General features: G+C 42.8%; 1 protein-coding gene and 1 long non-coding RNA gene across 2 annotated transcripts; one reads left to right on the top strand and one right to left on the bottom strand.

Annotated features, from left to right (window-relative positions):
- Positions 1-2,415: 2,415 nt before the first annotated feature.
- TENT5D (terminal nucleotidyltransferase 5D) lies at positions 2,416-18,053 on the top strand. The gene is made up of 3 exons (XM_084535115.1): positions 2,416-2,616; positions 8,681-8,802; positions 15,020-18,053. The coding sequence occupies exon 3, from the start codon at positions 15,039-15,041 to the stop codon at positions 16,212-16,214; it is 1,176 nt and encodes a 391-aa protein (XP_084391241.1). The 5' UTR covers positions 2,416-2,616; positions 8,681-8,802; positions 15,020-15,038; the 3' UTR covers positions 16,215-18,053.
- A 138-nt stretch (positions 18,054-18,191) lies between these two features.
- LOC311444165 lies at positions 18,192-21,850 on the bottom strand. Its single transcript, XR_014697673.1, has 3 exons — positions 21,689-21,850; positions 21,300-21,355; positions 18,192-19,450 (listed from the first exon to the last, which is right to left on the bottom strand). It is a non-coding gene; the product is annotated as an uncharacterized lncRNA (long non-coding RNA).
- Positions 21,851-24,831: the final 2,981 nt, after the last annotated feature.

Genomic DNA, 24,831 nt, shown 5'->3' on the forward strand with positions numbered 1-24,831 from the left:
CCGCAGAGGAGACCTGGCCTTGGATGTTACTTTTAAAATCCTCATTTCCAAAACAAACAAAGTGCTCCGGGTGAAATCCCAGCGTCACTGAACTCAGCAGCAAGAGTTCCATCAACCTCATTGAACCCAGGAGTTCATCACGCAGATGGCCTTCTCCTTCATTCAACACCTTCTGTCACTTTTCTACTTGCTGAAAAATATATTGCTGCAAGCTCTGCGATCATTTCTCTGGCCTCACTGCCTATGGCCATTCATACGAGCGCGGTGACATCACGATGGCACAGATTTACATCCACCTCCCCGAAAATGCGCAAAGAGGTAAAGGCACAGTTCCAAGAAAATCCAGCTCTCCCTGCCTGACATCAAAGTAGGTTCATCAACCATTGACCATAAGCTTTTCTCTGTGTATTAAACACTATTCTTTTACCCAGGTATGGTGTAAGATGGAAATGATCTGGTGATATTGACTGAAAAAAAAAAAAAAAAAAAAAAAAAAGGAGAAGAAATACTTAGCTCTTACTGTTTTTGTAGTGCAGTAGAGCCATTAACTAATTAATCTGCCCAATCAATCACTCAACAGCTACATACAAGTGTTGGGTACAGCCATGGGCTTCATCCTGGCACCTCGTGGTGACTCGTGGCCCGTTCCTCTGTCCTGCAGCTCGCTGCCTGGGGGCTCCTGGCTGGATGGGCTGGGAGACGGCGTGCCGGGAAATGAAATTGTTGGAGCTGAGAATTGTTTTGCGTTTTGTGTTTACGAGGGCTTGCAAGTTATGAAAATCTCATCCCTGATTTGTTTCTACAGTTTGACAGCCAGGAATATAAACTAATGCGGAGTGCTTGGCGTTTATGGCATAAAATGAAGTTGGTTCATAAGCAGCTTTTTTTTAATTACTAAGTGCTGTGTAATTGCTGCAGCAGCACTTTATCGCTGCATTCGTAAAACTGTTCTCAAGAGGAAAGAGACATTGAAGATGTTTTTAAGGGCCCTAAAGTATAACAGCTGGTTTGGGGATTTTTATATTTAACAAGGGTCAGATTGCATTGCGCTGAGTTCTTTCGAGATAAAAGGCTAAAATCTTGATTTTGTGTAATACCCAAGAGCCAGCCTAGAAGTATCTGGGTGCTGTATATTAAAGTAAAAATGTGTCTCTTTCGGGTTATTAAATATATTTGCTTATAAAAAAAAAAAAAAATTAGCTTAAAATACTTACATAGCCTTTTTTTTTTTTTTTGGTCAGGGTATGCTCACTGTTATGAGTCACAGTAGTACTAAATCTGCACTTTTTCAAAAATAATCATGGCTTACCCATTTGGCAGAATTTCTCAGAACATTAAAGTAAATTATCTTTCATTGTACTTATGTGTAGTGGCAAAAGCAAACTTAGACGCTGCACAGCACATAGAAGGTATTTAGTACTACAGCAGAATAGAAATGACAAAGAAAAGACCCAAATGCCATAAGCTGATTCCATGAGGTGATTTATTCCATCCGGTTTTAGAAGCCTACAGATGGAAAGACCGGCTTTCTAAATATACTAGAAACAAACTAGAACTGAGTTGGTGACGGCACTTGCTGAGGAGCGTATGGAGTCTGCAGAGAGGGACCTTAACCCGGCAAAGCCTCTGTGGGGTCAGATCCTCTCCCAAGAGCCGGGCGCTGTTCTCGTTGCAGCTAACCAGCAGGTAGGGTTTCAAGTGACCAACCTGCCGGTCCTTGTGCTTACATCGGGGATTTTGTGAACGAGTTTGGCTAAATCACCACAGTCCCTCTACTCTGCAGCCCTGAGTGTGATTCCCTGGCTGCTCTGTGAGCACCCAGCTACCGGCTAACCACCAGGCGAGGGGCTGGCCTCAACTGGGTCTTCTTTGCGCTCCTGCAAACACAGAGAACGAAGCTTGTGCAGGAAGTTATCTCGAAACCAAGGCAGTTTTGTTTTGACACCGCTCTGGGAGTACAAGCCAAGAAGCAGGCAGCAGGAGCTCCGCGCAATGGGACTTTCCTTTCCCTGGGCCCCGTGGCATGGGGGGGGGTGAGTGCCAAGGGACCAGGGGCAGCCCTGGTGGGGTCAGCACATCCCCGGCCACCTTCCTCGGCCCTTCCTCGCCTCAGGCCCGAATGGAGGCAGGGGCAGGGCTGGAAGGAGGACGAGATACAAGGTGGGGGGGGGGACAGGCAGCCCCACCTCGGGCTGCGTGACGCGGGTTGCCATGGCCACCCCGTTTACGCTACAAGGCCCGGCGGGGGCGGGCGGCGGGCGGGGCCGCTTCAGCACCAGGGCGGCCGCGGACAGCAGCGGCCCCGGCTCGGCGGCGCCTCTCCCGCTGAGGGCTGCGCGGCTGCGGCGCCGGGGCCCTGCTCCAACCCGGCTCCGGGAGGTGGGGGGGGAGCCCTCGCGGTCAGTCCCGGTCCCGGTCCCGGTTTTCAGCCCCGATACCGCCCGGCAGAACGGCCCCGGAGAACGAGGGGTACCGGGGGGTACCGGGGGGTACCCGGGGGGGCTCCTCCGGGCGGTACCGGCGCCGGGAAACTTTGGGAGCTCGGAGCTCGGAGCCCCGGAGTGGGGCCTCGGTGAGAGCCGGCAGCGAGGACACGGCGAGTTTTGTCGGCTTTTGGTAAGAGCGTGTGGGGTAAATCCGCTTCTTTCTTTATTATTTCTTGATGTATTCGTGAATTACGGGGGGCTCGCCGTGGTGGTGGTGGTGGTGGTTTGGTGTGAATCCTGTAAAGTTGTTGAGTTTGGGGTGGGATGGCAGCAGCAGCAGCCTCATGCTCAGTGGGGTGCTGAGGTGCAGGGGGCACCCAGCACCCAGCACCCTGCAGCCCCCCTGTGCCATCCCTCAGGCCTCCGGGGTCACGGCCGGCAGGAGGTCAGAGCCAAGGTCCCGCTGGTTGGGATTCTCCGAGCTGAACTCCAAAAGTGCTCTGCCAACGGGGTATCGCTGCCCTGTGCCAAACCGAGCCGGCGTGCGGAGCCTGGGGTCGGCAGGAGCGGTTTGTCGTGCTGCCTTCCCGGCACAGAAATGCACCCTCAGTGCTCGCTGCCTGCTCCGAGCCACGGGCACGTCTCGTTGGTGCGTCTGGTGAGGCGCTGCAAATCTTTAGGCATGTTTTGTTGTTCCGGCAGAAAGAGCAGGGCCGGCTGCACGGCCACACGCGCCGTGTTCCCTGTGCTGCATTAGCAGGAATAGTTCTTTTTCATGGCTCCCATAAAAAGCAACAAGGTAGGTATGAATAATGATGTGGATCACTGGTAAAGGCCAAGAAATGAATAATAAATGAACGTGAATCGGGAGCAGGGACTCTCTCCCCCACTTTCTGCTCGTGTTTTCCTTGGAGCCAGGTGTGGCTTGTGTCTGTCCCACTCAGACACGTAACCCCCTCCCCCTGCCCTGTTGTCCTCCTGTGTGCTGTGGCTGCAGCATCCAGGAGCAGGGAATGAGGGCTGGATGTGCACAGGGGAGAGCTGCAGGGCCAGGATTGTTACCTCCTCCTCCTCCTCCTTTATATCTGAGCTTTCTTGCATTCCCACAGCTGAGTTTAAAGTGAGCAGTAACAATTCTTCTAATTTGCTGTTGCTGCAGACCTTTGGCCTCGTGGTAGTGTTGCTTGCACGCCATCCCTGCTCAGCTATGCATTAAAGGCAAAACTTTACAGTAAATTCAGTTTTGTTGCCTCATTAGGCATCAGACATACAGCACTGTATTAAGAACTATGTGACCTGTAATGATTCAGCTGCCAGAAAGAGAGACGTCTAATGCTGACCCTTGTGAGCAAAGACCTGAACTTAACTTCCTGCCCTGCAGAGCGTGGAAACAGCTCCTGCTCAAGTTCAGAAGTAACTGCTGACACAGTAGGCTCCGATAATTTATGAATCCACTATAAATCAGATAAGTGGAAGAAACTCCTTGAAAGATCACATTGAAATCACATTCAGTTGAGTTATTTTGGAGAGTAAATTATACAGCGTTTAGGCTGGCAGTGGAAATTAATTCTTTGATTAACACTGCTCGAAGGAATGAAATTCTACCCTTATTTCTGAAATGCTTCTAATCCAGATCGGTGTCACAGCCTTCATGGTCCTCAGCTCTGATGATCCGGAGCTGTGGCTGTGGGTATCTTGCATGTGGGACCCGGGACAAGTTTCGTCCGTGCCATCAGTGCTTTGCCTCCTGCATTAATGCTGAGTTACCCCACAGCAGATCACCCTGAGATTATCAACAGTGTTTGTTGAATTCCCAGTAGCATGTTAGTCGCCTGTATAGGGGGAAAGTATTTGCCTTATGGATGTAAGGCACATATATGATGTGCAAACGTAGAGAAGAGTAGGAGAGAGCTCAGAGTTTACCTTACCTCAAGCCAAATGCACGTACTGGGCCAGTTCTGCTCCCATTTATACCAAGGGAATTTCTGCTGTGAGAACTGAATTTGTACCATTGGGATTTAAATATTATCTATCAATTTATCTATCTATCTATCCACGTACCTACCTTCCTACCTATCCATCTGTATGTGTCTTTTGTAAGTCATAGTCTGGCTTTCTCCCTTTGCCATCATCTTTATGCAAAAAGTTACTCGAAGCTCCAGTACAGACTCTGAGATACCACAGGGAATTGGCAACTTACCTACCATCCACTGCCATGCAGAATTAGAGTGCAGTCTGTAAAGGAATAACGTAGACAGCTGTAAAATTTGAGCATAATACTGAGCACGGTTTCTTCACGTTGCAGGAGTGTAAGTGGATAAACTAACATTGTCTTTTTTTCTAAGCAAGATATTTTTGTGTCTCTAAAAAACTGTTTCTTTCAGTACGTATTAACCAAAAAATTGTTTTCTTCCGTGAAACGCTATAAACTGGCACAGCAGATGTCAATTTATGTCAGCATCAGCTGATTTTCTTCTCCATTACCCTTTCTACTGGATCTTTGCTTATCTAGCAGGTCCTGCCTTTTTGACATCCAATGTCATGTCGAATGCTTTTTCACGTTTGGTGATAGAAAGCTTGACTCAGTCTGTCTCAAAACGTGGTGTCGTCATCCACATGATGGTCATTATGCATTATTGATAGTGATGGAAAAGTCATGAATACACACATCTTTGCTGCAGGGCTCTAGCCTTTTTCTTTGGTTTGTCGTTGCTTTATCTTCTCGCTGCGTTTTAGTGCGAGTGTCAACAGAGGCATTTCATTCTCCCTTCACCATGGAAGAGCAGCAGTGCCCTGACGCCGGTGCTGCAGCCCTAATCCTTTGCTTGATGTAGTTTGAATGGAGTTTTGCAGCTTTTACTTTATCACAGAACTCTGGAAAACATTTCAGTTACCAAAAGCTATTTTCTAGGAGACTGTTGGCTCTTACTGATGCAGCATTAAGAATAAACTCTTGTACAGCAAGTGCTTGAAGTTAATAAATAATTCATGTATGTTCCCCAATTTTACAACGTAACTTGTAAACCTGGGAAAACAGCATTAAAAAGAAATCCCGCTACTGTACTGTGTAGTCAGAGAACAAGTTTCTAATACAAGTATGGAAATGAATTCAAAAATACATGAATTATATTTATATATTACCATTGCAAGCACAAATAGCAATAAAACCAAACAGTTGGGGACAGAGTGATCTTGGAATAGGACCCAGATTCCCCGTATTATCAGTTATGTGAGACAGATTCAGGGGAGGGTGCCAGCAGAACCCGGTCCAGGATACAGGAGTTTCTTCCAGCTCGCCTTAAACTCACCACGTACCACAGCAGTCACCGAGAGCCTTTATTCTGAGGGATCCTAAGCTGCTTAGCAAATCAGCCCGGAGACTTCAAGGAGTTCAGGTCTTCGGCCATAAAATGAAAATGCTTCTGGAGTGAGACAGGGTAACTGCTTAGCAGCAGATACTTTATGAAATATGCAGAGCAGAGCAGGAGTGGTACCGAGAGGTCTTTAAGCAACGTGATGCCGTTCGTCTTCAGCTCGCTGGCTCACCCCAAGGAAGCCTCTCCAGGTGCGTTGTACTACAGTACGTACTATCAAAATCCAGCCTCCGTACGTCAGTGGCTCAGTACTGATTCAGAAAAAAAAAAAAAAAAATGCGTTTCATTGATTGAATCGACTAAGTACACCTTCCAGCAAGGCGCAGCACTTTTTGGGATGTTCAATAAAAGAAGAAATCCATACAACCTTTCGTGCATGTTGTGTTGGAGCCACCTCAAAGGGACACAACCACAAGCCTGGTGGGTTCCTCTGATGCTTTCCTGACTGGGACCATCCCACCAGGGAGGTTCCTGGGCTGCACTGCCACTGCTGTACCTCGCTGGGTCTCTTTTGGTGTAGAAGAGGGGAGGAAGCCTCCGGATTGTTTCTGGGGACAGCCTTGATTTCGAGATGCCCTCCATCTTCAGAAAGCAGCCTGTGGCACCCTGCACAGCTCATCCTTCCTCCTCTGGCATTTGATGAGGAGAGACCACTGTGAAGATGGCTGGTAGATGGCAAAGGAGGGTTGTTTTGTTCCTTAACTTGCCGGCTTTTGCTGCAGTTTAGTCATAATAATAGAGTTTTTGGTAAGTGAGCTTCAGGTTGAGTCACTGGTATCTCGAGCGAGTAAATAGGTTTTGGTATTAGTCTGGAGAGCTGCGGAGAGCAATCGTGCACTGCATGGGGAAGGGGGGAGAGCTGAGAGTGCCCAAGCAACCCGCACAGGCGCTGAAACCCAGGGGGGATGCGGGCACCCAGGGGGTTTGGGGGCAGGACAGCACCCAGAGGCAGCAGCTGGCTGGGACTGGGCTCCCAAGCAGTGCTGAGGGGAAGCCCAGGGGCAGTCGTGTGCTGGCATCGTGTGCCTTGCTCATTGTGCACACAACCACGAGGGTAAGAGGCTTTGAAACGAGTTTGTCAGTGCGCATCATCACAACTCACATTTGGAATTCAAGAACAGAAGGATATTATCTTTGAGATAAAATGTGATTGTTGACGTAGTCATTTTTATTTTTATTTTTACTCCAGGAAGAAAAAATCCTGGAAGCCACGAGCAGGGAGCAATAAACTGATACACTTCTTCCTGTAATGACTGAGTCAATAAAAGGCAGCCATTGAGAATAAAGTCCCAACAGCCAAAGCACTTCATCAATCTCAGCTGCTGCTTTTATGAACATATTATATAATAATGGGTGTTCACACACAAAAAAATACAAAGGTCCCTCTTTCCTTCCCCTAAATATCACCAGGGAAGCCATTAATTCTACTCTAGTGTTAATCTATTCTATCATGATGATATATCCGTTAATGGTTATCATATATCCATTAAACCTTCCGCCCTCACACAGAAGGAAATAACAGTAGTTCATTGTTAAAAAAGACCAAATGATGTATTTTTTTAAAGTAACTGCCTATATATTTGTCTGACTCTCCCTCCAGAAGGCCAGACTCTGCATGCTGGGACTCTTTTAGCTGAGCAGCCGGGAAGCTTTTCCTTGCACTGAAGAAATGACTGCCTTCTCCCTCGCAGCCCAACCTCAGCCCTTGCTGGCCTAAACCCTGGGTTCCCAGCTGCAAACAGGAGCCATCACCGCACAGATTTGGGGAGCAAGTCAGGGAACATCCATTCATTCAATCAGCAGCCCATCGTGAGCTGGAAAGCAGCTGAGAGCTGCTGAGGTCCTGCCACAGCAAGAACAGCGTGAGGAAACCAACTATTGGGCTTTTGGCAGCAGCAAAAACATATTCAGTGACAATGACATGACTGCTGTAGCATGGCAGAAAAACAAAACCAAAACCATAATATTCTTAATTAAATTAATATGATGGTCCATACCATACAGGGCTATTATTTCAGCTTTTCTCACAGATTGTGCTTATATTTACGCTCAAGTCATACTTTCACAATTGTATTTACTCAGTAGTATAAATACTTTGGCCTAAAAGACGAGATTGTGGAGCACAACTCTGCAGCAGGGAGTAAGTTCACATCTACATCAAGTCATACACCAGACAGGGTGCTCCTCGGGATGCTTTAAAGCCTTCTGTAGGTGTCAGGACTTAGTGGGATGGGGCACTGGAAGGAGGGTCTTTGAAGGAAAGCCTACCAAGACTGCCAGGCTGCCAGCATATCCTTGAGAGAAGAAATACTCAGTAGTGCCTGTATAATCAGAAGCGCCTGATTTTTTTACAGTTCCTGCTTAGCTTGTCAAAGGGCCATTTGGTGCATGGAAATTCCAGCAACAGGCTGAATCCTGGGCTTACTGTAAATGAACCGCCAACCTAGTCTGCCAAGAAATAGCCCTTCCTGTCATCTGTACATATTTTTAGGAGGCATAAGAAACCATTTCACAATTTATAATATTCAATTTTGCTGAGTTGTTACTAGTTCTAATTTTTTGTATAATTCCCCTCTGTCCTTGCTAATTTGCATGTCTATTAATAATATTAACTTCTTATTTTAAATCCCTTAGAGAAAATAGCAAGTTGTTAACATCCTTGCAGAGGATTAAGTATGACCTGAAACCCAGAGTCTTTATGAGCACTTCTGTGCCTTGCCACTGCTTTTACCTTATCATTTCTGACTTAAAAGGCTCTTGTTATGACTGCGGGACTGCCAAGTCATAATGCATGATTTATTATGTACAGCAGGTGACTGGTAGTTAACATTTATCTCAAAAAGGATGTTATTGTTTTTGTGCTTTTTTTTTTCCCTGCAGCTTTCCCTGGGAGGTTCACGTTTTTATCAGTGACAAGATGACAATTCGTATTTTTACCAAAGGATCCAGTGACTCATCCTATTAAACTGCTGGGATACGTGCTTGCTAATTGTCCTGCCACGGTAAGTCCATGGGATTTTGCATTTTCTCTGGACATATTATTCACAAATTAGTCCACAGCATTCATTCGGTAGTACAAATAGTATTTACCTGAAGATGTAACTTCTCAGTGATGACCAGAGCCCAAAGTAGTCTAAAGATTGCATATCACAGCTATTTTGTTTAAGTTATTACAAGGTTAGCACAAATAGAAGATTGACCATACCTCATGCCATGCCCTTTACAAGGCTGAACCTGAAGGCCATGTAAGAAGCACCCTCATGTTGTGAGAAGTGATAAAAAAGCACAACATGGCTGGCCTTGAAAATGCTACCCTGTGAGATCCACGTGCAGCTGATAATGAATGTACTGTGAGTCATGATGGAAAACTTCAACATCCAAAAGAAAAACCCATCTCCAGGATAACGTAACATGGATTATGCATTAGTATCAGTTGCCCAAAGTAAACTCCTTATTTATTTGGTCCCTCCTGAGAACTGCCATGCTACTGAGCCAATATCCTGCAACATTTCAGCAGAAGTCTAGGCTGCTCAGTTCCTTTTCCCAGCTTTGTGCTATAGGAGAGTATGGCTGCCCTTGTGCTATACTGTTCTGCAAATCCATTCAGTCTGGGAGGAGAGATGATGCAGGCTGGTACACAACTGTGTTGTTTTTCCTTGTTCCTTGGGTTGGGTTGGAGAAAAGGTAGGAAACATTTTAGTTCATAACGTCTCTGCTTCTCTTCTACATGCTTGTTTTGCCCTTGAAGGTGATGTTCTGTGGCACGGTCCAAGCAAACCACTCTCTGTTGAAGCCTGTTTTGCACACCATCCAGCCTTATCTCATCAGAGAAGAGCATATGGCTTTGAGTTATTATTTGTTATTTCAGGGTAACTAAATGGTAACTGTACTGAAAACTTATGGCAAATCATGCGTTATCTCACAATAACAGGATAAATAAACAGTATCTTCACTGCATGCATTAACAGTAATGGAAGGAAAAACTCATGAAAAACATTGTCAATCGAGTTTAAATATGTTCCCATTTAGGGTGCCCCAGATGCTTCTCTCACATGCATTTAAATTATAACCAGGACTCAATCCACATTCAACATTCTTGCCTTCAGAGCTAAAGCCAGCTGCAGTCCTTAAGTCAGCGAGTATGCAAAACACTTGAAAGTGTCCAGCTTAGGGGAGAAATGTATCTTTGAATTAACATAAAACTTTAACAAGACAACACAGAAATCAGCTGTGGTGCGTCTAATGTGTATGTAGCAAAAGCAATACGGAGCTTTAGGGGGAAAATTGCAATACCTACTTGGAGCAGCTCTAGGGTAAATCCCCAAATGGTAGAACGCAGGGCTCCTACAGCAGCTGCAAGACGCTTTACTTGAGCTCTAAAAGGTCCCCTAGCAACTGATTTCAGGTGCAGACAAAGGTAAAGGCAATTGGAGCATTAAAGTATTCCATATAATTGTTGTAAAATAGACAAATTGGGTAGTAGATAAAAGCAAAGGCAAGAGACCAGAGCTAACACAGCTGCACAAAAACTATTTCAGATGTATTCTGCTTGACAGTGCCAATACATTGCAAAGCCTTTGAAAATACGCTGAAGCAACATTGTAGAGTATATAAAAAAAAAGAATCTTAAATGGTTTATTGGTAAAATATGAGCTAAATTTGATGAGACTGTCCTCTAGACTGTAAGTATCTGTTTCCATGAAAGCTGTGTGGAACATTAAAGCTGTCATTAGCCTGGCAGATTCTCTTGATTCAGTTGTAAAGCCAGATCCACTCTTTTTTCTTTCTTTTTTTTTTTTTTTTTTTTTTTTTTCTGATGAAGCTAGTATATGGCATTATGTTAAGAATTGGTTAATTAAATCTTTTATTGTTGTAAAACCAAACTCACAGTTGTTTGGTCCAAACCCTGCTAAAGAACGTTAGAGACCCTGATTTCAATGTTTCGCTAACAAAAATGTGTTTAATGATCTCCCACCACCCAAACATTTTTCCACATTGCAACCACTTCATCAGTGACAATTTGAGGACAAACTGGAACTTGAATCAGGGTCATATTCTTCTAACCTTATAATAAGATTAATATATCACAACACATGACTAGGTATGATTCTTTTTATTCTGTGCTTCTCTAGTCAGTATAAGTAAACACCCGGAAAACTATTTTTCCTCATCCCTTTATCTGGCAAAGATCTTAAATCAGGCATGATTAGGGGCCACTGCAGCACATAGTAACATTTTAAATCCCATAAACAAAAAAGTGAAAAAATCTTTAGGAGAGAGTTTCAATAAGTTCCAAATACTGATAAAATGTAGGGGGAAAAAAAAAACAACCACCAATTTCAAAGGCTATTTGTTCTTTTCACTGCCACAGCACAAGAGTTTCTGCAGCCTTCCATGTGTCCATGTATGGACTTTAAGCTAGGAAAACATCAAATGTAAAGTGTATGAAATGCTTTTAGCATGTGTGTGTGCAATCCCAGCGCGGTGCTGAGAAGGAAGCCACCATTCAGCCCCTTTTCCCATGAACCCAGAGCTCCTTCGCCTTCAGCCTCGTCCATACACGGGGCACTTGCAGGGAGCTGCCTTCCCTTCATCCCGTGATGTCCCGTTTTGCACAGCACTGTGACTAATTATAGCCTCAGGACTACTGCTGATTTATTGTCACTGAGGCCTACTTGCATTAATAACTCCTGACATTATCCTGAACACCTCGGTAAATAAATTTGCCACTGCTTAAGAAACAAGGTTCCTAATGACTATAAAATTGCCTGGAAATTGTTCTCGTTGCCTAACAAGATTAAGGAAAAGAACAAGAGAAAGTCCTTCTAAGAAGGTGCAGAGTTATGTACTGGGTTACAAACTGAAAGAAAATTGATAAATTTTAACACAAAACAAAACAAAACACTTATCTACATCTATATGTAAATTAATTATATTCTTGATGCCTTAATACTATTTTTTGTTTTTTTTTCCAAGGACATTTTCCTTACTTGTTAAAACTGAAGGCATCATTTCAGCACAGAATTCTTGGTATTTGTCATAAGAAATTTCTCAGACATTCATGTCAAGGCTTTGAACTCACAGGGCATCACCAGATTCTCCCGAAATCACTTGAGAGGCATAAAATTTTGAAGTGCTACTCTTAATGAAGGAACAGAAGTTATCTGCTTTCCCTTCAATGCAAAAGAAATACCTGATGACATTACCTTTTCTTTCCATTTTAAAATCTTAGCATATTGCAATGAAACTGAAAATAATTGATAATGTGTAAAAAAAAAAAAAAAAAGAGAGAGAGAAAAAAGAATGGATTTGAATGGCTTTCTAAGCTTACCTAGGAATTCCATCTTCCAACATTCAAAAGGTGTTTCAGGTGGGTTCCTCTGCTAAAGAGGGGATTGAACATTCCCTTCTCAAAGCCTGTTACTTCATGTCACAGCATCACTCTTGAAAAGCTCTTTCAAAGTGCTGCAGTATCAGGCAAGTCCCACAACATAACAGTACAGCTTACGCAGCAGTGCTGACAGCGGTCAGTTTGCTGGATCATTAGAGCTGTTCTACCATAACCTGACTTGTCAATACCACAGACGACAAACTTGGCAGCAAGAGAGTTTATGCAAAAGCCTCTCCTCCCAACCTCCTCACTCACCCACAGTTGTACTGCTTCACAAATTCACAGTGTCTTTCTGCAACAGCTATTTTTGATGATAAAAAACATGATAAAAATGCACTGGGATGTCATAAGGGCTATGAAAGATGGATAGAAGTTTTCCATAATAATTGTTTGCGGTAATAAAGGAGCAAGCGTGCAATCATAATAAGAAATAGCTGATGGTAATGAAGGAGTAAACATGTCGTGTAAAGTAGATAGATACTGTGGTGGATGGCAATTTCTCTCCCTTTCAGTTCTAATGCCGTATTTCTAAATGCCTGCAGGAAAGTTTGTATGGAAACAAATCTATGTATATATTTCTGTGTTGTGTATATGGAGTTAATACATCAACAATGTCAGGAGCAACACAGCTGTGCCAGAATTGTAGGATTTGATCCAAGACCTTCACACCTACAATTCAGTGGCAATTAAACTCCTATTATTTAGCAATAAATAAACAGTCCTGATTTAGCAAACTTTTAAGCCATGTGTTTAACATCAACCATATGGTCGGTTCTGTTCTTTCTAACGAGGCCAGAAAGGTGCTTCAAATTACGTATGTTCTTCATTAGCTTTCTTTAGAGCTGAAACAATACCAGAAGTATGTGAGATGTGGCTCAGGATTGTTCCCAAGCCATTTATCAGTCCACAAATGACTTGAGGTTACTGCAGTACAGTACGTGGAATCTGAAGGCAGGAAATATATGACCACGTACATGGAGAGTCACTACTAACTAACACTGTACCCTTTTCAGTTGTGTTATTACTTAGTGTGATTTTACTTTCTTTGTTATTCTTGAGCTTTAGCTAAAAAAATATGTTTTAGCCATCTGTCAGCTGCAGCGTTTCTCCGTGCTTCGGTAGTTCATTTGCAGTGTTGTCAGGTACCTGAAAATCACTTCTTTCACGTGGCTTGTGAACCATGGAGCCGTTTCAGATCACACGTGAAAACCACGAGTTACCAATGGCTGATAAACGCCCCAAATAGCTGTGTGAACTGAAGATTTTTTTCTCTTTTGAGCAGTGAAGAAAGGTCCCGCTGCCTCCCTAAGTTTTCTATTGCTTCACCTGTTGTGCAGAGCAGCAAACCCAGCTGCAGGCTGAGCACGCTGAGTCGCAGCAGCCCCGCACGGAGGCTGACTGAGGAGGTGGCAGGAAATCACAGTATCTACCCCTGAGTTGGCACGTGATTTATGAAAGAGCATTGAAAAATCATATAATCGGTTCAGCACTAAAACATTTTGATTCACCACCTGAGCAAACTGCCCCAAAAGAAGCGTGGAAGCTTAGCTAGAAGCAGGGAACAATGCCCATGGAGTTGGGAAGTTCAAAGAGCCCTCGGAGCAGTTTTCATTCTGCAGTGCTGACATCAGCATCAGGAGGCAGTAAGATTAGGACAGGCGTCTTTTGGTGTGTGTTAGACACCTAATGCTCGGCAATATTTTCCTTTTTGGGCGTTCGTTAAAAGCACTTCTTCCTCACTGTAATCACGCCTAATTATATAATTGCATGATTGTGTTTGTATTCTCAGCATACATAAATCAAATTAAAAACTTAAAGCTTTTAAATTCCCATTACACAAATTTAATTAAAATAAAGTTTCCATATGATCAATTAGAATCATTTAAAAAACAATATTCTGGGGCTTGCAGCATTTGTTTGCTCATTATAAAATGTAAGTAAATAATCTATACTAAGCTCTATCTGCTTGCTTAATAAGATGATATGAAGATGAGAAAATTTTAACCTGAGGCATTCCAGAGCTGGAGTTTTATCCCAATATCTCTGCAAGGGCTTCTTTGCATGCTTTCTTGAGAGGTTTTAGGGTATCAGTGCAGACTGGAAGGGATTTTCTTGACAGTTCTGCAAACACGAACTTGCAGCATTGGATCCTTGCTATCAGATGGTTAATGGGATAGAAGAGAAAGATTTTGCTTCAGAAATATAGTGGAAATAGCTGCACAGTTATTGGATATCCAGTTCGTAAACTGGAATGGTGTTGAAGGATGCTTGCATACAGATTACCCACAGAAACCAAAGTACACTCAAGGCATATGGCTAGGTAAACAACGAGTGGGTTGCATTATTTGTGCTTTTTCAAAAAGCTACTTAGTCTTTCAGTATTTTCATTGTGCAAATCACTGAAAATAAAAGGAGATGTCTAGACAGGACAAGAATCAAGTTTGCTCCTTTTGTTGATTTTAGCTCAGTGAAATTTGTTTGCAGTTTCTTTGTAACTACCAAGTATTCCATGTTGTTAACCTTTGAGTAGTTTCAAATGTAGTTTTAAATCTGTATGGTTTACTGCACTGACTTTGAGTCACGGATTATACAATAACAATGGTTTCTCAGCAGGATTAAAACCTGACTACATTAAAATTCAATTAAAAGCCTGCGAGAAGTGCGGTGGTTGAGTCAGACAGTTAATTCGGATTGTGTCTCAGTGTAAAATTAACTGCTTTATCACTGCACCAAGGAAGTAAGATATGTTTCTCATAACAGTGAAATGTCAGGCCATCTTTATTTGAGCAAATTCTAACATTTTTCTTTTAATTTCTGTTTCTCCGTAGTTAGCCAACTGATATCACAATGACCGAGGACTTAGACCACAGATTCAGTAGTCTCACCTGGGATCAGATTAAAATCTTGGATCAAGTCTTAGCGGAGGTAATACCTATTCACGGGAGAGGGAATTTTCCAACACTGGAAGTAAAACCCAAGGATATAATTCGTGTGGTGAAAGAACAGCTCATCGAGAAGCAAATCACTGTTCGAGATATCCGCCTGAATGGTTCAACAGCTAGCCACATCCTAGTGAAGCAGAATGGAACTAGTTATAAGGACCTAGATATCATTTTTGGGGTGGAACTTCCAAGTGAGCTCGAGTTCCAGGTTGTTAAGGAAGCAGTTCTTAATTGCCTATTGGACTTCTTGCCGAAATGTGTGAATAAGGAAAAAATCACTGCCCAGACCATGAAAGATGCCTACGTGCAGAAAATGGTCAAAGTCTCTACCGACCACGACCGCTGGAGTCTCATCTCGCTGTCAAACAACAGCGGCAAGAATGTAGAGTTAAAGTTTGTCAACTCGCTCAGACGGCAGTTCGAGTTCAGCGTGGACTCCTTCCAAATCATTCTGGACTCCATACTAAATGTTTACAGAGAAACAGACTGCAAACTAGCAGAGGACTCTCACCCCACTGTTATTGCAGAGAGTATGTATGGAGACTTCAATGAAGCAATGGACCATTTAAAGTACAAGCTGATCTCCACGAGGAACCCTGAGGAGATCAGAGGAGGCGGCCTTCTGAAGTACAGCAATCTCCTGGTTCGTGACTTCAAGCCAGCAGATGAGGCTGAAATTAAATCTCTGGAACGTTACATGTGCTCCAGATTCTTCATTGATTTTCCAGATGTTGCTGAGCAGCAAAGGAAAATTGAGTCATATCTGCGCAACCACTTCATTGGGGAAGAAAAAAGCAAGTATGACTACTTGATGACTCTGCGTGGAGTTGTAAATGAGAGCACAGTCTGTCTCATGGGACACGAACGAAGACAAACTCTGAATATGATTACAATTCTGGCTTTAAAAGTGCTGGGAGAACAAAATATCATCCCAAATGCAGCTAATGTAACATGCTATTATCAGCCTGCTCCATATATCAGTGACAGAAACTTCAGCAATTACTACATTGCTCATGGACAACCGCCTATCATCTACCAGCCATACCCATTTCACATACCAATGCAAAGCGGCATGGTTTAGGAACACGGTAACCTCCTCAGCACTTAGACCCCTCTCTCTTTCCAGTTCTCTCCGTAATAAACGCCTCATTAAACCAAGTTCTATCATCACTTTTGATTTCAGGACATATTTTTGTGCAAGTTGCCAAAGTTGTTTGGTTGGTCGATGTCTCAAACACCTTTAAGCAGATCATAAAATGAGTAAAATGGTTATTGTTATTCATGATGTATTTATACCCCCATGTGTGTTTGGGCTGTACTTTTCTTTTGGATGAAAAGAGAAGGATATAAATTATTCTAATTTTATAAGACAAAATGCACTAAGGTCTGGGTTCTAATAAATTCTTAAGCAAAATTTAAATAGTGGAAATGAAAACTTAAGCCTTCTACTGAGATGCCTGTCAGTAGAAATGCCTAATTCTAGAAATGCCAGTGTTCTGGGCACATTAAACTAAAGCATCCACCAATAATACCCATGCAGTTCCAACAACATTTATTTGCAGCACCTTTTGGAAATACGCATTGATGGTCTGCCTCTCGGTGGACTGAGCTCCTCCTTGTAGGCTCACATCTGATCACTCTCGACTCCCACCAGAGACATGAGGTCCCTCCCCTCACCAGAGTGCTCATCAGCAGGGGTTAGCAGGAAACATCTCCACCAAGAGCAGAATCAGCCTTTTTGTGAATCCAAAATTTCCGCTGACCCGAGCGAGAGATTTGGCCGCTGAAGTAGTGCAGTGTTGAACCCCAGGATCTGACTCACAGATAATGAAAGAGATACAACTATTCTGATTATAGTAGTCCTGAACAACAAGGTAATAGAACGAGAAAGAAGGTGAAAATTGAGCACATAGGGCTTGCTTTTTATTGCTAATTTATTATTGATCAGAGATGCTTCAATGCATAATGAAAGGAGTCAGGAAAAAAAAAAGAAAAAAAAAAAAAAGCCCAGGACCATGTTGTTTTTAAATGAACTAATAAACAAATCCTTGGCAGTGGCATTTGAAAAAAATGTTTTATACTAGCAATGTCCTGTGTAAGCTTCGTTACTCGCACACTGGTAGCAAATGAAGATTTGTCTTATGATCAGGAAGTAAAACATTAGTTACAAATTTGTGTGTGTTTACCAAAGATAAGTTTTAAACGTCACATAAGTGCCTCCCTGTGCCAGTTGCTCCATGACAGTGATAATGCTGTCTGCTATCATGCTAGAGAGCTCCTGAATTACGAAAAGAAGTGAAACATATGCCCTTGGTACTCCATTGATGGGTTACAAGGCGCTGGCAGTTCTGAAGTCAGAGAGTTTGCACCATTGACTTCGGTTTGAGCAGGTTTGGAACAGACAGATCTGAGGTGGTTCTCCCTGAAACACCTCCGGTTTAGATGCTGAATGTGGTACAGCAAGGAATAGAAAGGAAAAGGAGACAGAAGGGATGCGGCTGTAAAATCAAAACAGTCAACTGGAAATGTAAGCAGTAGAGTTTCTTACATCTGATGCTTAACATGTCACTGTGTCATGCTGAGCCTTCACTACTGGTTTAGTTTACGTCCTCCTCCTCATTTCTGAAAGCATTGACTACATTTTATCTGTTTACAACAAGTGTCAGGTCTTAGAAATTTCTGCTACTTGGAAAAGAGTGTTTATTTTACACAGAAATATGCTACATATCAATATTTTAAATCAAACATCTCTGGAATGTCTTAAGGTCTACGATGTTCTACTTGCAGTGAGATGTAGCTTTCCTTTTTCCCATTCTATGCCTGCACAGTAGAACAAAGAGCTGTTTAAAGACAAATGTGTTGACCGTCATCACTAAAGTTAAACCTTTTCTGTAAAATACAGTGCAAAAAATATAGTGCAGATTACCGTGTGAGAAATGCGTGTGCAATATTAGGAGGGTATCCTGATCTACTTGGAAACCGATTCATTTTGTGATGTTTTCATGAATTATTTTACTATTATTTTTCCTGATGTCTCAAGTATGTCCAATTCCACATCTAAAAGCACATTTTATTTCACTTTCTCTAGAATCTTTCCATTGATTAAACTGTATTTACTAAAATAGGCAATTCTAATTGCTATGTTATCAGATATGATAGCACGATACTTGCATGTAAGCACTTCTAGGAAAGTCCCTGTCAGAAGCAAAATGGAGTGAAACACAGTGGATTATTTTTTTCAGTTGAGCTGTTTATATTTCAGAAGGTACCTTTACATTTAGTTTGATATTTACCAAAATAAATAGCACTGTGAGATTCTCTAAGAGCCTTGCTTAGGTCATGGCCCTGCTGTCGCTTGTGCTTCAACACTCAGCACAAGTTTCAGGCAGGGCTGAAGAGCTGCAAGCCAGATTGTGCACAGCTGGGAGTTTTAGATGAATCTGCAGGAGTTAGGCATCCACACGCCTTCATTTTCAGGAGAAATTGGGCTCCTGGTCTCCCTAAATTTGCTTGATTACCTTAGTCCATCAGCATTGACCTGTGACCTTAATGTAATGTAGCTGCATCAACTTACTACTCCTCCACTCCTGGTTCTCTTGCCCGCTGGGTGGAGAAATGGGTTGATCTCCAGAACCAGGAAACGTCCACGAAGGGGCATTCTCAGCATACCGTGTATACCCAGTGGTCCATTACCTGGAGAAATATTTCAAGAAGTTGTTGTGGTTTTGTTTGTTTGAATCAAGAAGTAGAAACTTGAATCACCCTGCATGAAGGACTATAATTCCTTTTTGAACCAGACATTGTGAAAATGATGAACTAGCTCTGGATTTATATCAACCAGCCTGTCCACTTGTACAGCAACTCTTCATTTAAATATATATATTTCACTCTCTTACATCTCTGTTTATACATCCAGGTTAGATAAGGAAGGGCTCAGCCAAACTCCACTGAGTTAGTGGGGAGAATCCACCTAGCTCTGGTGGGTTTTGTGTGAGACGCCAGAAAATAGTAAAGGACTTTTGTGAGTACCTGCAGGTAAAGGTACAAAGACATCAATATGCAAAAATGTCTCAGGTATAAATAAACCCTTTACGTGTATTAAAAAGGTCTTGTATTTCTTACCTTGAGGTAGTGCCATTTTGAAGGTTCAGTGGGGTTTATGATTTTATATATATTTATATATATAAAATCCCACATTTCCACACATACACAGACAATTATCAAAAACTGATGTTTTTAAATATTTCCTTCCATATATTGTCTTGAGACCTGGCAGCAGTATTTGACGGGGAGATGGTTTTTAAAGTAGTATTGATTCTGTAAAATAATAATAAAATGAGGATGATGTTGTATAGACTGCTGCTTGCAAAACACTGATATCAATATGTAAAATGAAATACTGTAACCTCTTCTCCAGTTGTTATCTATTTTAATATGTGCAAATATAAATCTACAAAGAATTTTATCGAGTTTTCTCAGTACCAGTATCCTGAGCTTCACGTTTACATTATATCTTGTTGTCATGATCTGTTTAATAATTACAATACCTGGAAGTTGTAATGCTGATTTTATTTAATCACATAAAACTTCTTACAGTTTACAGCTTACAGTAATCTAATGTTGTCAGGACATAAGTGTGAAAGTTTAAAGTGCTTTCCTAAAAACTGTCGTTTGAATTTTGTGTTATATTGTAAAAGGTCCATTGGAAGCATATACTTTATGGTAGTTCCTTTACAATGCAATCTGTGAGCTTTATACTCCACATGTTACAAAGGTTTTTGCAATGGATAAAAGAAATGTAAAATCGTCCTCCGTCAAGATGTTACGTTGTCTGTTGTGTTACACTGATCCTGGAAAATAACAGATCTGATTTACCACCTAGCTGTGTAGTTTGACTGATGTTAGAGGAGTGATTTCAGTGCGAATCTGGAGTTTCACAGGTGTGTATTCAATGACTTTTACCTGGAGAAAGGCCAGCACAGAGAGGTTAGACGGGTCGCAATGACCAGGATTCTTACAGATCAGGTTTTGTTCGATAAGTTTGCCTGTGAAACTAAAGAAATGCAAGGGTATTCAGGAACAAAGCTGTTACAGGTGAAGGAAGTATTTCACTTAATGTGCCATCTGAAGCTGTTGAGAAAATATTGTAATGCTAAAAACGTGTACTAATCACACAGATTTGTAGGTCATTAGTCCACAGTGTTGACTAGTGCCTTTGGGTATTTGGGAAGCAATCATTAAAATAACTTTCTTGTTTAATGTATGGTTTGCTTATAATACATTTGTTATTCTGGCTGCACGTCAGTTCGAGTGTGCAGACTTCTTTCTGGAGATGTCTAGCAGCCAAACTGGAGTATCATAACTGCAGCAGTGTGAAAGATTCGGTTATGGCTTGTTGGGTCAATAAACCACAAACTCAAATTTAGCACCGATGCACTGTCAGACATTTAAGGCTACAGAACGATCAGATGCTTGTGAACATCTATGATACATTTCAATGCTTCTACACTAGTTTGCCAAACAGGCTTGTGTCAAATATTCACATTTTAAGTGCCTAGTTATATATTTATGTAATAAAAACATGACTGTCTGCTGGGTAAATAAAATGAATACTTAACTTGACAAATTATTTGACTCTACATATGCATAAGAATACAATTTACCTCCTCTGAACGCACATTCACATCAATCTGAACATGTATTTATCCAGGCTGGGAAACTGCCATCGAGTGTGAACACAGACTGTGCAGTAACAAAAAATGCTGCTTTGGTTAACTTTTTTTTTTTTTTTAATATATATTGTTCAAAACATGCTCTGTCCCCTCTTGTCTCATAGGAAAATGGAGAAACTTTTGTAAAGTCTCTGCCTTCCCATTTTTTCAGCCAGAAAAAGACATTTAATCATAATTTCATTTCCTGAGCATTTGTTTTCTTTTATGCAGCCAGATTTTTAATGGTCTGTCTCTTAATAAAAAGGTAAGTGGGGAAACGGGAAGGCAGCCCACGGAGGGGATTTTCTCTTCCTCAGAAAAGTTCAAAATCTAAAGTAATACACCAAGGAAATGGAGGGCTGCTTTATTTTCTAATCTCTGCCTCCCCCCATGTTTTTTCCCCATCAGTCTCCATCATTAAATACTATTTCATAAGCAAGTGATTTTCTTCTTACCAGCTGCTTCCATATTCAGCTCCATTTCATCTTGTGCCATTGCAGAACCTGTGCTTCTGAAATCACAATTAGTTACCATGGAAAGCAATTCAACAGCGTAATAAATACACTTGGAGGCCGCTCGCTCAGCTATGGATTAAAAAATAAAAAATATATATCCTCCAGAGAACTGGATCCAGATCACAGGCATATATGTTTATGGCCAAGTGTGTGCTTCCAGACACGTAAATGTAATTTTTTACTATATTTTCCTGGTATCCTGGATATGTGAGAACTGCACAGAATAGGAGCCCCAACCAAGATGCAGCCCCAGTCCCTTGCAAACACTGCCCTCTGCTATGAGTCCTTTTTCCCTATCCTCTGCTTCGTTTCTCTGTAAATATTCTCACCTTGAGTCTCCATGGCTCACAGTGGTACCACAGCCCACCAAGCCAGCTGGGTCCACCGGGTGCTGCTGCAGTGCCCTTGCCATCGACGCCCATCACTTCTTCCCCTGGTGTCGTACTGGCTCTGGACATTTTCCAGACAATAGGCTGAAGCTGCAGCTTGTAGTTTTGCCTAAAAGATAAAACCTGATGTTGAAGTACATCTCTTTTTATTATACTGCCTGCTTATCCCTGGCAGTTCCCAGCTAATGAAATTTTCCAGTAACGGGTCTGGATTCATTACCTGCCTTGAACAGTTTATATACCCCATCAGGCTGGTACAAAGAGCTGTGAACTTCTCCTATTAAAGTACCAGTAACTCATTACACTTAGAAGTCGATTAAACTGCAAGTTCCAGCCCCAACACTTAGTCATGTTTTCAATCAGAAGACTTGTTGCAGGATTCAACAGCATGCAGCAAACAGAGCCAATCTAGTGCTAACCTCTGAAGTATCCCTCAATTATCCCTTTCATTAAATAATTTATTATGTCAATAAATCAATGAATTTCCCTACTCTTATTATAGGAAACAAGATCATCAGATGCTTTCCCACCCAGTGCAACAGCCTGAACATGTTTGGTGTGGCTCTCGGTGACACCACACAGGAGAGCATCAGGGTGTACAAGAATGTGCCCGTCTGACCCGGAATGGGAAAAGCTTCCCATCTCTTCTGAGTCTTCACAGGAAAAGAGCTCACAGAATAAAAGCCACAGAAAATGCGTGAGAAAAGCGAGTTTTAGGTAAAAGTTTGGCTCACCTTGGAGTTAACAAGGTCATTAAGTTGGACTATAAAATAGAGCTACAGCAAATTGTAATAGAAACAAACACATGATGAAATTAGAAGTGGTTTTGTTCTTCAGGTTTTCAAAACCAAGCGATTTGCCTTTATTAAAACTTGCTTTTAATATCTTTAGATTAAAAATAGTCGACTAGTTTTTGGCTGCATCTCACTTGGTTTGTTTCCCACACTTCCTTTTCTTTCCTGCTTTTGCCCACCCTTCTAGGTTCCCGTTTGTGCTGGGATGTCATCACAACTTAAAACAACGAGCAGTGGTACAGTGACAGTGCCACAGGGAACCACATCACACACAGTGCAATTCAACATTTGGGAAATTTAAAAAAAAATCACCAATCTCTCCCATTAGAGATAAACAGCAGAGTGCAAATATTCTGTGTATTTTGGCTTTTGCGGTGATTTGGATTTGTATAACTGCATATTAGTCAATATGTGTTTGTGTTAAACAACCGAAGGGTAACAGCTTGTCTTATAGAGTAAGGCTGATGAATGAAATGTCACTTTGGCAGCTGGGTGCATGCAGCGAAGGGAAGGAGCCTGCCCTGGGGCTCGTGCTGTGTTCTGCCAAGCCCACACGGGCACCAAGCACAGACACAGGCACGGCTGGGCCAGAGGGATGTGATGAATTTAACTGCTTCCTTACTGCTGTGCAACTACCAATACCCATCAGGTGGCTGCTTTTAATTATTATTATTTCGTTATTTACCTCTTATTTAATAATTGTGCAGCTAACTTCCTTCATGATGTGCTTAGGCTTTGTGCAAAGGCACCAGGAAAATAAAAACACATCCCCTGGAATGCCATGTCCCAGTATCTGTCGAAGTATCCTGGCATTTGCTCGCCCCAAAGCATCAGTTCTGCCAAATAGCTCCAGCTAAAGTGGGAGTGTGAAGCTGCCATGCACAGGCACCTGCTTGCCAGACGAAGAAGGGGGTGCAGGCAGTCCCCCACAGCCCAAGGGCTCCCTGGGGGCACATGGAGAGCTCGGGCTGCCTTTGGGAGCTGCAAGCACTGCCAGAGGCGCAGGGCTGTAGGCTGGGCACACGTGGATTTTGTGTGGCTTGGGCCAGCAGTGCTTGACTACAATTTTACAGTATGGTGCATTCAAATCACTTTTCTCCAATTAAGTTGTAGATCTCCATAAAAATATGTAAGAAGACTCAAGAAAATAAGAGGAACGTACAAATACAGGCTTGGATTTTTTTTTCCCAGTCACGGTTGCATCTTTAGATACTGTAAAAGCCAAGTTTTTTAAGTCAGTGGAAGTCATTAGAAATCCTCCCTTCTGTATTGATGAGGTTTGGATCAGGCTCAGCCCTATGCACATGGGCTTTTGCTTCTGATTTAACACAAACAGAAGATTTCAAGACTTCATTTCATTCACAAATGTATGTTCTGCTCCTCCTGCCTTCTCCCCATCTCCCATTAGAAGCCTCCCTCAGGGTGTTCATTAGGGCCTGCACTGATGACCCCACGAGCAGCTCAGCCCTGTGCCAGCCCTGCAGGCTGGGCCTGTCCCATCCCATCCCTCTGCAGCAGGGTGCTGTCAGCCCCTTGCTTTCACCTCCTTGTGCAAACATGCTTGGTGTGCTACTTAATTTGAAGGGGGAGGCGAGTGCTCCATCAGGCTGAAAAACAATGACACCATGCTAATGAAGGCAGCGAAGCAGCTGAACAAATGTGAGCCCTCTGCTTCAGCAGAAAACAAAAATAATTGAAATTGCAAATGCCAGCTCCTCCAAGACACGGCAGAATTAGCAGGTGTGAGCACTGTTTGCTGGCGGACAGGTTCCTTCCCAAACCCATGCTTGTCTTTAACATGCAGCAATCCACCACAACAGGACGATCAGGGACCAGAACTGCTGATCCCCAGCCTCCTGAGACAAAACTGCAATTTAAAATGGAAACTAGGCCAAGGGGGAGCACATCACAGAGGTACAAGGAGCTGGGAGCCACATCCACATTGCTGGCAGTGAACAGGGGCCTGCGCTGCTGAACCCGCAGGCCAGGGACCTTCCCTTTTAGGACAAACCCATGGTTTCCACAGGAGTCTCCCCCTCCTCCCAGTCAGCTCTGGGCAGGGCAGGAGGCAGGAACTGAGGTTTTTGAGGAGAGAAAAGCCTGCTGACAAGCTCTTGGCACATCTTTGTGCCACATATCTGCAGAGAGCCAGCCAAGAAGGACTGCAGCCTGGAACCAGGGCCAAATTCATGCTTCCACAGAGCTGAACTTGGTCACAGAGCCCTGCTGCGAGCTCCGGCTCCACCGCAGGCACCCGGCCAGGCCTGCACCGCGTGTGCTGCTCCCACT

The sequence above is a fragment of the Aythya ferina genome, assembly GCF_964211825.1.
Source record: "Aythya ferina genome assembly, chromosome: 13".
Lineage (NCBI taxonomy): Eukaryota > Metazoa > Chordata > Aves > Anseriformes > Anatidae > Aythya > Aythya ferina.